Source organism: Dermacentor andersoni, chromosome 4 (assembly GCF_023375885.2).
Source record: "Dermacentor andersoni chromosome 4, qqDerAnde1_hic_scaffold, whole genome shotgun sequence".
Classification (NCBI taxonomy): domain Eukaryota; kingdom Metazoa; phylum Arthropoda; class Arachnida; order Ixodida; family Ixodidae; genus Dermacentor; species Dermacentor andersoni.
Window position 1 is genome coordinate 145,509,096 of NC_092817.1, and position 17,514 is coordinate 145,526,609.

The 17,514-nt window shown below is 46.1% G+C and overlaps 1 protein-coding gene across 1 annotated transcript in view; it reads right to left on the bottom strand.

Annotated features, from left to right (window-relative positions):
• LOC126537870 (MAM and LDL-receptor class A domain-containing protein 1-like) overlaps positions 1-17,514 on the bottom strand; it is a 232,206-nt gene that overhangs the window by 70,951 nt on the left and 143,741 nt on the right. Inside the window, exons 34-37 of the mRNA XM_072287646.1 lie at positions 15,428-15,573; positions 6,189-6,273; positions 5,483-5,602; positions 1,965-2,120 (exon numbers count right to left, since the gene is read on the bottom strand). Coding sequence (XP_072143747.1) covers positions 1,965-2,120; positions 5,483-5,602; positions 6,189-6,273; positions 15,428-15,573 — 507 coding nt within the window. The remainder of the gene's footprint in view (positions 1-1,964; positions 2,121-5,482; positions 5,603-6,188; positions 6,274-15,427; positions 15,574-17,514) is intronic.

Genomic DNA, 17,514 nt, shown 5'->3' on the forward strand with positions numbered 1-17,514 from the left:
TGTTGCTGATGGTGTAATGCGTATATAAGAAATGTGATGATCTGCAAATTTAACGTATATATACTTAAATAACTGTCTAAAGCAGGCAGGGTAGTGATGATATATAATTAGATAGAATCACTAAAAGAGAACATTTGTGGGTATAAAGCACGTTTGTTTTACAACAGCGCTCAACAACGGCAAACGAAGAGTTATGTAATGAACGTTGGCTCGCAGCGCATATAAAATAAGCCGGCTGTGACGATAAAAATGCTGCAGAAATTATGTGAATTGTCTACTAATGCGTAAGCATTCTGTGTCTCGGCTGCTATTTTGATTTTTACTTATTCGGCTAGCGACTTAGTACCAATCTTCTACTATGACACTATTATAACGATGGAATGTGTTAAGGTGACGAATTCTTAATTTATTTTGCAGGTATATAGTATCCACTAAACCGAAATGCCGTCACAACTAGTTTTTTGTTGTTGTTTGGCCACACCACCGCATTTTCTTTATTCTCCTTTCTTTTATTTTCCGTAATTTATTACGACCTGGACTTGACGACGGCGACATCATAAATTTATTCTTTTTTTAAGGCTTCGAACTATCTACTATTACACTATTACCACATCCACCAGTGAGCTATTATTTTTATACTTCGCCACCTCCAGGCAGGCTTATTTGCATGCATACTACTAATGTGGACAAGTACGCTTTCAAGGAAAGCAACTTTTCAAGGGAACATGTCGCGAGCTGTTGTCCCTTTTGGATTTTCTTTCATTCCTTCCTTTGGATTCTAAAGCTACCAATCAACTACATTTACACTAATATAACGTCTATAGATGTCTTAACTTCGCCACAGATTTTGCTGAAGTATTCGCCAAAGAATGGTTACCCTATAATAAAATTGGTAAACGAGTGTTGAATTTGCTAGCTACCTTAGCACGTAGCCCTTGCGCATAAAATTTCACATACGTATTTTCCAGCCGCATAACGTCATCACTGTAATTGCACTCTTCATTCACTTTATCAAAAATATTTTCGTACAGACATTTCAATACTTCAGCAGGAAATAGTATTGAAGCCAAATTATATCTGCATTGCTTCGTGCTGAAGCACTATAACGGTGTTTTTTTTTTATTCTGACGTAGCACTGGGTAGTTCATCATACACTTTCTAAGGAACCAACTACGGCGCTAGTGAACGATCACGAAGCACGTACCTTATGCTTTCGTTACGGTTATCTTTCAAAGACACGATTCAACGCGTCAGTTCCAACATCTGGCGAAATATGACGAGTGCATCCTCACGAAGAGTGACGAAAGCATTCAGACCAATAATCTCTCCATCAAATACCACGGAAATTACCCTGAATGCATTTCGTGCTTGAAATGCTGAGGAGTATGACCATTATACCTAGCCATAATGAAAGACATACTATAGAATAAAAAGCGAGAGAGATACAATGTTTAATTATATATCTGAGATGTTAGCCTGACTGATCGCCAGGCATGCTGCTCCAGATTTTTGGTCACAATGTCAAAAAAGAAATTAGGGCAAAAGATAACAAAAGAAAGAGAACATGAATCAAACTAGCCTTGACGTTAGAGTATTGTCTTTTTTGAAGTGACATAGAAAACAATGCTAACAACTATAGCGAAAAATAGTTAGCAAAGGTAAAAACAGCATTCATATAAATCGGCACTGCACAACACTAAAACATATATGCCACACCATTTACTGCAAGCTCTCTAAGCAGCAGTATTTTCCACTTACTTTGTATGGACCGAACAGAATAAAATTATGCTATACGTTTAACAACCAGTGACTTCTCCTCAAACGTCCAGAACTTTCGTGCAGCTCTGGTTGCTATGAATTTCTGAGCGACAAAAATACCGCAGAATTTTCAAGCACATTAGTCGTTTTGGCAATGTCGCAGCGGGGGCAAATATAGTTGTACCATGTGTGCAGTGAGATTTTACCGTCACGGGTGCCTGTTGTGTGATCTCGCGTTGGAGAATGTGACAAAGTTGCCGTTGGATGCATGCAAACCCAATTGTTGTGGGTTTTATCTAATGGAGCATCTGGTGTCCAGTCACAGAACGAAATGTCGAAGTTGCACCGAAGTCGATAGTCATCTGGAATCAGAGAAGTAAGCGATTCTGGTAAGCGTTCTCATAGATGGCGCTGTTTATTCAGCATGGTGATATTCAAAAATGCATACCTTCATGATATGTGCTTAATACAATGTGACACGAATAAGTTTTGATGTCGATGCGTACCAGTGCTATCGATACGTTAAGTAATCAAATCGAGCATTAGTTCCATTATATATTGTCATTTCCAACTTCTACGCAGCCTTTCAAATAAGGATATCATTTTTTCGTTCGTTCAAGGTCCTGCGATGTAATGAATGTGTCCCTTGTCAGGTTGGGTTACGCTACATCGCAGCATTACTGATATGTTGGCTGGCGTAGCAAGTACATCAAAATTTGCTGTATGTTTCGCTGTCGCAAGTGCTATAGGATACCTGTCCTAAAATTCACGCAGTGAGTCAGCAAAATATGGTTGAAGGGGTAAAGGCGCCAGTCTCGCACTTTCTCCAATTGAAAGTGCCCGGTTGACTTCTGTGGGAGCCAAAGCTGTGTATGACAAGGCAACCAATTTTTCTTGAAATGTAGATAAGCGAACAGACAGAACAAAGAATGGTTAGGCACTAATTAGGCACAAATGGTCCCGAGATTCTTTCAATGTTGCTGAACGCTTGTAGAAATGCTGTCCTAATGGAGCGAACCGTGTTCTGGCGGGTGTTCCGCCAAGGCCGTGAAGACACGAAGAACAATGAAATCCCTGGACGCGGCTTCACATCATGTGAACATGAAAACGTGAATTGGGTGCGTTGTCTTGTGCTCAACGACCACTGAATGATTGTTGGAATATTACAAGAAGCAAGTCGTTTGATAAGTTTGTCCGTTCAGTGAATTTCGACCTAGAATTTGGAAACCAAAATTGCTTACACCAAGATGGCCCCGAAACTGTTGACTCCTGGGTAAAAGTTGTGACGAAAAGATTGCTTCATACATTGGAACACATAAGACGACAGCTGTGAATTCTCGCAGAGGCTCGTCACTGGTGACAATGCGTTGGTTTGCGAACAGGACATCTAGTGGAAGTCGTAGAGCAAAGGATTGGAAAAAGAAACATGCGTGCCCCCCTAACGGTGAAACGCCCAGTCCGCCTGCGTTTACCGCAGTACCGGACAAGCTAAATCTCTCTACCAACTATGGCTGCGCACCATCCAGATAGACACGGCAGGGGCGTTTTCTGGGTGACAATTCGTCGCATTGGGTCGTACCTCACAACGTTGAAATAATGGAAGGACAGGAAATGAAAAATGAAATTCAATACAGACAACAGATCTAGAGTACATTCAGGTGTGTCGAAATAGCAGGGACAGCCAGACATGAGGTGACATAACAGAGCGTGCAAACAAAATCTCATGGACCCACCTAGTGCCACCGACCTGGTGTGGTGGTACTGACATGCGGATTTGCATACACGTCAACCTGCCTCACGATAGCGTTTAGTTTTGTCCCCATCGGTTAGTCTTTTCATGTCTGAGAGACTGCCAGTCTGAGAGTATCTCTCAGCATGACTAGCGGATTTCCACTTTTTGTCGCGTTAATGCATATTCTCTAAATAACACAGTTATGCGCTTCCTTACACATATATAATAATGGTAATAACTTGTACAAATTAGCAAATATAATAAAAAGGGAATGATGTCACGTGACTATGGTTCCGCCGAGTACAGGCGGTTCAAAGCAGTCGCAGTTTTCCCCACAGAGCAAAGTATTGATAATGATAGTAAAATAACACCTCCGCTTTCAGAAAAGTATCTTACCTTGAAACTAATTCTTAACTTGATCTTATGACATCCTCAGTAGTTCGCCCCTTTGCGCACTTGTGGCCCCCGGCGCGCCAGTTCATCCTCGACAAACCGCACCACTGCGAAACTCGCCATTATTGATAAACAGGGTGCGCACTGTTGGGGTGGTTCATTTGTTGGACTGAGGCGCACGAGAAATATCGGTGGAGCGCTGCTGTGCAATACCAGCAGGCAATGCATAACGTGCGCCTTGTAGACGACGCAGATGGACTGGTATGATGACAGCATGGAAATTAGCGCACCTTGAAATTTTTCATGAGGTTCTTATAGTTCGTCAAATGAAAGTGATCAAATCTATCAGGTTTGTTGGTTGAGATGGGCCTACGGCACTGACTCGTGCAGTCAGCCGGTGGCGTTGGCGCACTGACAAGTGCTGGCTGGTAAACATCGGCAGGTGGCCGCCTTGAAGCTTCGAAAATCGACGTGATCAACGTTTTCAGCCTTAACGGATTTCTTTTCCAGAAAACAAACGCAACAGAAGTTCTGAGTTCCTAGCCATATGTTGTCCTTTGCTCGAGCCGGGTATTTATGATATACAAAGATAGTAATGCGAATACGGCCGTATTCAGTACTCAATGAGTTATCACAACCATAAGCTCGTCAAGTTGAGACTTGTTCATCGCCACACAACAATTTTCCCTTCAATGATTAGCACTATGGAGGACTTCATCGCGGCGCACACATTGCAGAAGTAAGCATACTGACAAAGTTTACTGGTGCGCCCAGCTCAAACCTGGCGCGCTACGCCAGCTGGCACTAGCAGTGTGCACCAGCACACAGCATGTTTATTCTCGTATTTACTTACATTTGCTCCTCAGAAGGCTTCGGACACTGTAACTCCAAATGGTTTTGAGGCGACTGAGGCGGATTTACCGAGGATGCTATAAATGACGCCTCGCCTTTAAATTTTCTCGTAAACTGTCTTTTCTTGGCATGAAACAAGCGTTGCAAGGTTTCTGGGATGATATTAAACAGTCCACGTCGACTTAGTATTTGCCTTTAGTTTTTTTTTAAGATGCATTTTTTGAATAAGGAGGTTAGGTCATCACAATAAATAAGGCTTGCGGATATTTGGGAAGTACAAATTACAGTAAACATTCACTTATCAGGTAAACACTTGTAGTGTCACGCGTCCAGAAATACACTTGAATAGGGTTCGCTCAATGACCACGATCACACGCGTTGACAGTTCTCGAATAATGTACAATGTAGTGCGCGTGCTTGACCCAAAGCGAACGCTCCGTGCTGCCGCTTCCCTTACTATTTGAATTGTGCAATGCGTTTCATACTCATCACATTACGTGACTTCCAAGCCTGGGAGCACGGGAAAACTGCTTTTTCAGGTCGCACTTGCGTACTCGCCCTGGAGCTTGCCGTAAATCGCGTGACATCCAATACACAGCACCCGTTCCACGCATGCGTGTCTCACCATGCTGAGAGCGGTGGTGTCGACGGTGAAGGCGTGAACGCACCTCGACTGTGTGAGTAATTTCTACTGCAAGATAAGTAATTTGCTTGACCGGAAGAGCAGTTCAAGAATACCATACTCACCGCACTTTGATTCATCGCTGTTATCCCCGCAGTCATCAACATAGTTGCATAGATCCGATTTATGTATGCATGCTCCATTGGAACAACGAAATTCAGAGTCGGTGCAGTTGTTTGTCTTGGCTGCGAACGCCACGTTGAGACGCAAGTGGCAAATGAAGGGGTAAAAAAAACAAAAAAAGAAAAATGTAACAAATACACGTGCCACAATACCCGCGGCAAGGAACTCAGTAAAACCAAATATTTTCTAGAGGAACGATGCAATATATGCCACAGACATTCAGGCTAAAGTTTTTTTTTTTTAAATAGCCCAAGTTGCTTTGTTGTTCGATCAAAATATTGTAAATTTTCTGAAGCCATGGTGTTGTAGCGCCCACACGAACGCTGAAATATTTGTAGATCACATCTGAAAAGGATTTTTCCTTGTCATTCTATTCGTTTGCTATCATTCATCGCAGCAGTGCTAATAGAGAGGGGGTGTCCTTCCAGCCAATGGCGTAATGCACAAAGAACGACACGCTAAAAGCGCCATTAAATACTCCTGCCCCTGACTTGACATTATGACGAATCATGTGACTTTCGAGTTTCATTTTGCAATGATTGTTTATACCTACTTTTCCTCTTTGTGTGCGTGTGTAGCCGTTTCATGTTGCCATTTAAACTATTGAACCTAACCCACTTTCCTTGGTTATGTTGTCCCATGGCTCACCTGGTAGTGCGCATCCATAATAACTTATCATGTCGACAGCAAACATGGCGTCTTCTGGAGCGTAGCGCCTGCTTTCGAAGGAGAACTGAAAGGTAAGCAACACTTCTTAATAGAAAGCGAGTTGCATAGAGAGTCTCGTTTCTGGTAAAAGCGGCGAATGAGATTAACTAGAGATTAGAGATTAACAACTAGAGATTAACAGACTTTTTGATCTTTCGCAGAGAATCTGAACGGTGAAAGCGAAAACGTAATGCAGCATGTTGTCTAACTTGATAGGAGGAGGAGGAGGAATAAACTTTTATTGTAGAACCAGCACTTTATGATGGCCGGGCCTAAGCCTCCCACGAAAGGACGTCGAGGGCTTGCCTCGCCGCCGCCTCGCGGGCGTGCTGTGTCGCCCATGTTTGGTCGTCGAGGGCGGAGCTCCGCAGAGCCTCATGCAACCTCGACGAGAGAGTCGTGGTGTTAGTCTGGGTGTACTGTGCTGGGCACTCCCATAGCATATGCGGAAGTGTAGCCGGGTGAATTCCACAGCACCGGCAGTTGGGGGTAGTGTAGACGTCCGGAAATATAAGGTTGAGGCGGGCGCGTGAAGGGTACGTGTTTGTTTGTAGTAGACGCAGGGTGGTAGCCTGCGCCCGGCTGAACTTTGGGTGAGGCGGGGGGAAGATTCGGCGACTGAGGTAAAATGCCTTAACGAGATCGTTATAAGTTGTCATACTGTCCCTGGTGCCCAACTCATCTCCAGTGACTCCGGCGCGGTTGACTAGGCCTCGCGCAATGGAGTGGGTGACCTCGTTGAGATTGGGGAGGTGTGGGTGGACAGCGCCGGCATGGGCCGGGATCCATGTTAGGGAGATTATGCTGTCTTTAGAGTGTGGTGCCTGGCAGAGGACTCGAAGAGCTTGGGGAGAAATACGGCCTTTGCTGAAGTTAGTAACGGCTGAGCGAGAGTCACACACTATGGTGTGACAGGTGGGATCTAAAGTGGCCAGGGCGATGGCCACTCCTTCAGCCGTCTCCGCAGTGGGGGTAGTGACGCTGCAGGCGTGGTGTAGGACTCCATCGCGTGTGGCGACGGCCACAAATCGTGTGCCATGGGAGTATTGGTCTGCATCAACAAATGTGACGCCAGCTACATGGGCAAGGGCTTTTATGATAGCTCCGGCCCGAGCTTGGCGCCGGGCCCTGTTATATTCAGGCTGCATATTTCTAGGGATAGGGTCTATGTAGATCCAGCTACGGATGTCGTTCGGGATCGGTTGTTTGGGGCCCTGTTGCTGATGGTAGGTGAAGCCAAGCGTGGACAGAATAAAGCACCCCGTTTCAGTAAGGGTGAGCCGTTCAACCTGAGAGCGTTGTTGGGCTTCAATGAGTTCGGAAAGATTGTTGTGAACTCCCAGTTGGTTGAAGAGTTCAGTGCTGGTGCAATGTGGGAGAGCAAGTGCTTGCTTGTAGACCCCTCGTATGAGGGTGTCGAGCTTGTTTTGCTCGACACCAGTTGAGGTACGCAGCAACGTAGGTAATGTGGCATATGAGAAAGGATTGGACGAGTCGGAGAAGGCTTTCTTCTTTGAGTCCTCCGCGTCGGTTAGATATACGTTTAAGAAGTCGTAGGGTGTTCTGAGATTGGGCACAGATCTTGTTGAGAGCCAAGGCGTTGGAGCCGTTGGTAGAGATGGTGAGACCGAGAACCCGGATACTAGGGACGTGTGGGATAGGACTGCCATCTTGAAGGCGTAGGGTGATGGCGTCACAGGGCCGGTGATCAGATTGGTGTTTGGGAGGGCGACCCCGCTGAATGGGCTTGTATAGCAGAAGCTCCGATTTAGCCGGCGAACAGCGCAGTCCGGTCCCTTGGAGTTAGGCTTCAACCGTGTCAATCGCCGTTTGGAGGGCTGATTCCACTTGACCATCACTGCCTCGGTACGACCAGATGGTGATGTCGTCGGCGTAGATGGTATGGTTGATATTGTCGACTTGCTGTAGTTGCTTGGCAAGGCCAATCATGACTAAGTTAAAGAGCATGGGGGAGATAACTGAACCTTGCGGGGTGCCTTTGCTGCCAAGGGGAAGCTGGTCTGATCGTAAATCCCCGGCCGAGAGGGTAGCCGTGCGATTGGAGAGAAAGTCACGGATGTAATTGTAGGCTCGCTCTCCCAGTCTCCGCTTGAGATCTCATCATATCGTCCAATTGCGCTTTCGAGCTGCGTCGGCAAAGTGATGGAAAGAATGATTCTTGCTCGATCGGAATGGTACCTAGAACGATTCAACATCTATCCGGACGCCATGACAGGTTTTCGTCGAGGTCGCACGTCCATCGACAACGTCATTGACATCGTAACATGGGTCCAAAATCAAAAAAGCCTCAAGCGCCTATCTGCGGCACTTTTTCTGGATATAAAAGGAGCATACGACAACGTCGCCCATGAGGCCATACTAAACTCACTTGAGGCTGTTGGAGTTGGTGGCCGGATGTATCAATGGATTCGGGACTATTTGACTGAGAGGCGTTTTTTCTTACAGACCGAAGACGGCCCAACTTCAGACCATTCCATCTGCCGTGGTGTGCCACAGGGTGGAGTGTTGAGCCCTATTTTGTTCAACCTCGTCCTGGTAGGACTAGTGGATTACCTACCGCAGACAGTACATGCCTCAATATACGCCGACGACATTTGCATCTGGGCCTCTGCGGTGACTCGCCCTCAGCTAAGAGCCAGGCTTCAGTGGGCGGCAACCATGACGGCTTCTTATCTCTGAGAGCAAGGCCTCAGTGTGTCTACTGAAAAGTGCGCATTACTTGGTTTTACGCGGAAACAAATGTCATCGTATCCTGTTACCATCAATGGTCAAGCTGTACTCTATGTTAAGACGCATCGCTTTCTGGGCGTCATCATTGACCGCAACCTCTCGTGGAGCCCTCACTGCGTCTATCTGAAGAAGAAGCTAGTCGCCATTGCTCAGGTATTCCAATTTCTATGCGGGAAAAACTGGGGTACACCAGTCCATTCTATGTTGCAGCTGTACAGGGCTTTGTTTCTCGGGCTCCTTCGTTACAGCCTACCAGTATTGTCAAATGCATGCAAGACGAACTTTCGCGCCTTAGAGAGCATACAAGGTCAAGCCCTACGCACGTGTTTAGGGCTGCCTAGGTGCACCTCAACAGCAGCGACAATCGCCATCGCAGGAGACCATACAATCCAGACACATGTAGCTGTCGACTCTCTCAGAGCGCACATTCGCCATCTGTCAAGGATCCCCGACCATCATTTGGCCTCCCTACCAGCCGAGAGACCTCAAGCGACCTTTTCACGAGTTATTAGCGCTCATCATGAGTACATACCAGCATCATTTACACCGGCGGTGAAGCCTTCCTCTCCCCTGTGGTGCCTGCGACAGCCTCAAGTGAATTTTACTATTCCTGGAATTACAAAAAAGTCCAATCATCCATCGCCGGCTCTGAAGCAACTTACGCTCATATTACTGCACCAGACGTATCATGACCGCATACATATATATACCGATGGTTCCACCTCACCTACCAGCTCAACTGCCGCATTCGTCGTTCCAGCCAAGAATGTTACAGTTAAATTCAAATTGTCGCACACGACTACATCTACATCGGCAGAACTTGCAGCTCTCCATGCCGCTATGATGTACATCACCGAAGAGCCTACAGAGAAATGGGTCGTATTTTGTGACTCTAAGGCAGCCCTTCACAGCATCAAGTCCGCATTACGTCACAGAACTTACGAGCAAATGACATCTGAAATCAGGGAACTGCACCACCATGCTCTGGAAAGTGGACACCACATTATATTTCAGTGGATTCCTGCTCACTGTGGCATCGTCGGCAACAACCTAGCTGACAAGGCTGCCCGGTGTGCCCACGAAGATACCAAGACGCGTCCAACACCTTTGGCGAGGTCGGACGCTGCCAGAGAACTTCGCCAACTTGCGCGTAAGAAGTCCCAAGATCTCTGGATTACAAGTGGCTTCAATTGCAGATTACGTAAACTGGACCCCACGCTACGGCTACAACTGCCATCTAGCCTCACCCGCGGCGAAGCAACCTTGTTGTGTCGCTTGTGGCTGGGAGTGGCGTTCACGAACGCATACTCCTACCGTATGGGAATGGCCGAGAGCCCGATGTGCGACTCCTGTGGGTGCGAGGAGACCATCGAGCACCTATTGTGTACCTGCCCTCGCTACGATGTCCAACGCCTCTCTCTGCGGACAACTTTACGCAGACTGGACTCGAGATCTTTCACTGAGTCAAAGATACTCGGACCGTGGCCACACCCGTCACTGACTCGAAAAGCGATTCTTGCACTAGTGCGGTACTTGAAGTGCACGGGCTTAACAGACCGTTTATAGTGTCCTTGTGTGTGGTGTCGCTCCCACACGTACTCAGTGCTTCCTCTGTCCCTTTCTTCCTCTTTCTATTCCCCTTTCCCCCACCCCCAGAGTAGGGTAGCAAACCGGATGCTGTTCTGGTTGACCTCCCTGCCTTTCCTACCCTTGTTTTCTCTCTCTCGCTCTCCCAGGTGGAGGTTGGAGACCTGGTCAAGGATAGCTGCATGGGAAATGTTATCAAAGGCTTGAGTGAGGTCGAGTCCGAGAATGGCTTTCATGTTACGGGAACGATCGTTTAGCACTTGATGTTTGAGCTGCAACATAGCGTCTTGAGTAGAAAGGTGAGGGTGAAATCCAATGATGGTGTGGGGATAGAGAGAGTTGTCCTCGAGGTGACTGTTGATGCGTGCTAAGAAGGCGTGTTCCATCACCTTGCCTACGCATGAAGTGAGGGAGATGGGCCTTAAGTTATTGAGGCTAGATGGTTTGCCAGGCTTTGGGATTAGGATAACGTTGGCAGTCTTCCAGGCGGCTGGAAGGGCACCACTGCGCCAGCAATCGTTGATGTAGTCAGTCAGATGGGACACGGACTCGTCATCGAGATTGCGAAGGCTTTTGTTAGTGAATTTTTAACAGGGATAAGCGGGCTAGTTGGTGGTCGTTAATGGAATGCATCATGTAACCGCACTGAAAAACAAGGGACAAGGAAGGAACACAGACAAGGAAGGAACCGCGCCTGTCTTCTGTGTTCCTTCCTTGTCCCTTGTTTTTCAGTGCGGTTACATGATGCATTTTGTTAGTGACCCCGTCTGGCTCTGGAGCAGAACGACCGTTAAGCTTGCGTAGAGCGGCATGTATTTCAGATACGCTGAAATCGGCGTCTAGTGTAGGGTTGGGGCTACTGATGTAATTGCTGTGTGGACTGACTTCTCCCCTGGAGATATATCTGGTGCAGAGGTAGTCAAGCACCTGTTGTGGACCTTGCTTAAGTGTCTCCGTATAAAGGAGCTTCTGCAGCCGATCCTGTTGGGTGGTGCGGGTGGTGGTATTATCAAGCAGATGTTTGAGCAGTGTCCACGAGGAAGGGTGATGAAGTTGTCCATCCACCGTGTTACACAGCTCAGTCCATTGTTGGCGGCTGAGGGTTTGACAATGCTCCTCGATGGCTGTGTTCAGTTTGGAAACCTTACTTCTGAGGCGACGGTTTAGGCGCTGCCCCTTCCATCGAGCTAGGATGGAGGCTTGCTAGAAGAATATAGATTCCATCGAGCTAGGATGGAGACTTGCTAGAAGAATATAGATTTTTAATGTTCCAAGGATGTCATCTTTCAGTAGCTAGGATGGAGGCTTGCTAGAAGAATATAGATTCCATCGAGCTAGGATGGAGACTTGCTAGAAGAATATAGATTTTTAATGTTCCAAGGATGTCATCTTTCAGTAGCTAGGATGGAGGCTTGCTAGAAGAATATAGATTCCATCGAGCTAGGATGGAGACTTGCAAGAAGAATATAGATTTTTAATGTTCCAAGGATGTCATCTTTCAGTAGCTTTCGCTCGCGTCATTGTCGTACCGTCGGCAGCGACATTACTGACAGGATTCCCTGTGTGCGTACTTCCGAAGATGCCCAGACACTTCCAATTCTTTAGGTGAGGACGGACGCTACAAGGGAACTTCGTCTGCTTGCCCGGTTGAAGAAAATACTTTTGGAATTATAGATGAGTCTGCAATTTGCGGCCTTTCTCCACAGCTCCATGGGCCTATACTAGCCTCACCCGCTGCGAAGTAACATTAGTTTACTGCTTCTGGCTGGGGGGGGGGGGTTTATGAACGCTTACTCATATGCATGCTATTAAACGCACCTAAAACGATACGAACATACTAGAGACGTACAGGGTGCTGTGTCTCTCTTTATATTCGCCGCTCGTTTCACAGGCTGTTAAATTAGATATTAATGGAAAAAAAACCTAACCCGAATTTCTGCTTTGGTGTGAACTCCTACCATATTACAATAAGCGACAGCCTGACGTGTTGTTCCTGCAGTTGTGAGGAAACCGTTGAACACCTGTAGTGTATCTGTCCTCGTGATGACGTATAACACGTCTCACATTAAACCGGCTGAACTACACACCCCGTTCTGAGTCAAGAATACTGACACTGTGGCCACACCTGTCTTTGGCGCAAAACTCTAATAGCGCACTAATGCACTTCTTGAAGTACACTAGCAAGAATGACATATAGTGGGGATCGTGTGCACGCGTTCCCCCGCGCACTAAGTGCTCCACCAGATCCCTCTTTATTTCTCTTTAGTCCAATCACTCTGTCTGCTATAGCCACATAGTTCAGTCTGCTTGTATAAGTTAGACTCTCCAATTTTTTCTATTGTTTAGGCCGTAGCTTGATGATCCAGATCTGGAGCATTGAAAGCGCCAGCGAAGAAAAATCGGCCCAATTGTAAAGCTAATAACAACTAAAAAGAACAGTTACGACAGCACCCGTGTCCCGACCAATGTCGACAATGCGATTAGCAATGAAGAGCTGCCGCGACGACACTCCGCATTGCCACCACAGAGACGCGTCATGTATGGGACCTGCATGTAGCCAGGCTCCTCTCTCGCAACTTTCTTCGGGACACGCTGCATTATTTAGCGGCGCTGCAGCGGAGTCCACGCCAGGCGCTTTTCTTTTCGTTTTCTTTAAATTGAGAAAAGCTTGGCCTGATAATATATGACGCGAGTTCGATACTGTACAGCACCGAATAAATTCTATGTGGTTTTTTGTCACTGAAGAGGGGTTACATACTAAGTGGCTCATAATTATTCAAGGTGACCTCAAAGACGTTCATTGGAGAGCGGCTGATAGCCAGTGGCGCGTACCGAGTGACTAATGTTGCCATCACAGAGGGTCATTGAAGAGCGGCGTATACCTAGCGGAACATGCCCAGGGGCCCAATTTCGCGTCAGGTTCATTGAAGAGTGGTAGAGACAGAGACACATAGACAGTGCTCCAAATTGCGATAAGAGAGGTTCATTGAGCGGGGGGTACATTCTGTTCCATCAGTACTCTGTTCCATCAGAACTCTGTTCCATCCGCACAGCAGCCCAATGCGCTACCGATTAGATAATGGACTACCCACTGCTAGTGACTCAAGTGGACGGGAAAATTGTTAGATAGATAGATAGATTAGATAGATAGATAGATAGATAGATAGATAGATAGATAGATAGATAGATAGATAGATAGATAGATAGATAGATAGATAGATAGATAGATAGATAGATAGATAGACAGACAGACAGACAGACAGACAGACAGACAGACAGACAGACAGACAGACAGACAGACAGACAGACAGACAGACAGACAGATAGATAGATAGATAGATAGATAGATAGATAGATAGATAGATAGATAGATAGATAGATAGATAGATAGATAGACAGACAGACAGACAGACAGACAGACAGACAGACAGACAGACAGACAGACAGACAGACAGACAGACAGACAGACAGACAGACAGACAGACAGATAGATAGATAGATAGATAGATAGATAGATAGATAGATAGATAGATAGATAGATAGATAGATAGATAGATAGATAGATAGATAGATAGATAGATAGATTCCCCAAAAATTGCATGAGGTACTCTGAGAATGCTAATCACTATAAATGTCGCCCTTTCGCCCGAAGGGCGAAGCAGTGATAGCTATATCAAAATATTGGACAACTACACCGTGGTCTCGTAGTTTTATTAGATTTGGAAATTGTAGTAAACACTCGTCTACTAATTAAGTCACATAGCATGGTGTCATGCGCGCACGGCAGATCTGAACAGATTTCACTCAAGCACCGCCTACACTCACTCTCAAAAACATGGCGTTATGAAGAGTGGCAGCGGCGGCGCGAGAATTCGCCTTCATGCTGCCTCTTGTTTCAACACAAATTAGGCGCGTGAGAACACGGCGCACGCGTAGCCGTAAGTGATCTCGTGTTGATTAGTCTTTGCAACCGCTGCAGATTACCTCCAAGGTAGGGCCCGCTTCACCGTGCCATGCACAGCTACGGCCGGAATAGCACAGGAGATGCACGCTAACCTGCCTCCGCCGTCCTTGCTCCCGACCACCTACTAACTCACCCTCTTGCGTGTGCGAGAGGATGCCGTATGTCAAGCCCCCATACTTCTCTGCTCAAGCTTGCATGTTTCCTCTCGCACCTACAGCATACGGTGCGACGCCGCGATCTTATCGCTCTTGCATTTCATGCGGAACCTCACAGCGATGAGGGAAACGACGAAGATGAACGCGGAAATTTGTCTGGAATGCCCATATAATTGATATCGCAACAAAACCTCATTTATTAGGCACGACGTTGTGGCGTTGACTTGGCTCCTTTCTCAGGGGCAAATGGCGAATGGCGGTATAGTGCAAATTACCGAAACACATTGATACTACAGCCAGGCGGTTCCATTGTAGCCGGTAAGCTTTCTTCCGGCTATGTAAGACGTACAGGGAAGGTCTTTCTTGCTGTTTTTGGAGGCCCTATTACCTTCTGTAACTTTATTTTCCAAAAAATATTTGGTGTTCTCCAGTCGGGACACGTCATCGTAGACAGCTTGAGCGGTGTCTATACTTAAAAACTGATTAGCTTAATTAGACAGGTAATTCTCTCAAAATATTTTGTGTGTATTCTCGCTAACCACCCAGATTCGGCTAAAATTATAGGTGACCTAACTGTATAGGTAACAATTCTGCTCCCGATTCAAGTTCACTTAAAACGTGACGTTAGTTTGCTTACATAAGTGCAGCAGGTATTCACACGAAAACCTTCTGTTTTACCTTTGGCACTAAACCGGCAGAATGCCACTCGTATAGGAACTTACGCTGATAGCCGTTCTGTAGCGCCCGATGTTCAAGATTGCTCTATTCCAGACTCCGGCACGGTGCGGTGCTCCAAGCATGCGGAGGGTCCACACAGGCATTGTGTAGCCACCAACATTCAGGGTGAGCACGACATCCGCATGTATTGCTGCAATATTTAGAGCAAAGGATTAAAGCTGCAAAAAAAAAAAAAAAAAACACTGCGGTTTTCCCGTTACCTAATATTGACGCGTGTACTTGTCTTTATCGGGTGACATGTTTCACCGTCTAACAAATGTTATCCCACAGCGCAGGACGCGCCTGCATGTATCGGAAGTTTCTGGAATGTTATCGATAGTTCCATCCGCTGTCTGTCACCAAACCTTGTGTAATCTGATTGCATGTATGCGCGACGCGAATAGTGTAGAACTTTGTGGAAGACACGCGGGTCCCAGTGATTAGTCTGGAACATTCGACGATTGATGTATAAAAGCCGATGCCTTTGACCCGTAGATCAGATTTTCGACGATCGTCGACTGTGTTTGCCGCTCTCGTTGTGCTTTTAGTGTAGCCTGTTTTGTGGGCCCAGGTTCGCCCAATAAAAGCTAGTTTTGCCTTTCACAGTATTGATACTGTGTTCTTTGACGTCACGACCACGTGACGATATCAACCACGCAGGCATAGGTGCATGAAGTCGTGTCTTCCGCGGGATGCTATCACTGGGTGCGGCCGCTATTCCAGCTTGCGATCACTCATGTGTTCAAAGTATTGCTTTGTGACTGCACCAATATTAAGTCAAATTATTTTACAGCGAGGAAATACGTTCGCAGATAAGCACCGCTGATAGTATATCACTCCTAAATTCTAGTAAACTCTGCTACTTTGAGCATTACCATAACAGCTCGTTCAGGAACTGCGCCATAATATCGCAGATGGCAATACAAATATACGGAATAACCAACACCAGCTAAAATATTCAAGTGAAGACAATGTCGAGCAGACTAAGGGATGCACAACCTATTTTGATAATGCCCAATTTCTTTTCTTTTTTACAACAGAAAGCCTACCGGTGCGAGGGGTCAGCAGAGCATTGGTAACGCGAAAAACGTTCTGGTTCATATTTTATCAATATTTTTCGTTGTGAAGTCACGACCGGCTTTATCAATTGCTAAGCTGAAAACAGTAATAGGTGAGCGCAGCAGCAATTGCACACTGGCAAAAGTCAGAAGCAGACAGTTGCGGCTTTAGAAAGCAAATATCCTTTTGATTATCAAGCCAATGTTCATGCCGTTCATCGTTCCTGAAATGTGGAATTATTCCTGCAACAATGGCGACGTGTTTTCATAGTTTCCTGTAATACTTATTTCGTCTTATAGGAGTCAAGCAAAGCTATTTTAAAAGCGAAGCATTTGTGGGCGAACATTTCCCACTGGACAGTATCTATCTAGCCACCTACGACTTGGTGTTCTAATGGTCATTTCGTTAACTTGGTGTGCACCACAATTGGCCTAGTATGACAAAGAGTGTGTGGCGAACATAAAAGATAGGTCATGACACGAATATCATAACATGTTGTCATGTAGGTCATGAAACCGCCGCCTGTGTCTTGGTGTTCTCATGGTCCCTTCGTTAATTTGATTTGTACCTTAATTGGCATAGTATGACAGGAGTGTATGACGAACGTAAATGATAGGATTATGGCATGATTGTCATGACATGCACATCACGTAGGTCATAAAACAGCCACCTACGCCTTGGTATGTACCAAACATGCCATAGTACGACAAGATTGTATCACAACATAAATGAAAGTTCATTACATGCGTGCCACGTAGGCCATCATACAGCCACCTACGCCTTGCTATGTATAGAAATTGGCATAGTATGACAAGAATGTATGACGAACATAAATGATAGGTCGTGACGTGAATGTCATGACATTTGTGTCATGTAGGTCATGAAGCAGCTACCTACGCCTTGATGCTTTCATGGTATTTTCGTTAACTCTGTATGCTGAGCCCGCACTGCTTCGCATGACATCGATTCCCACAGAGCGTGGGGTCTGCCATATTTCTTTTTTTTTTTTTTAGTAGCCGAGTAAATTTATGAA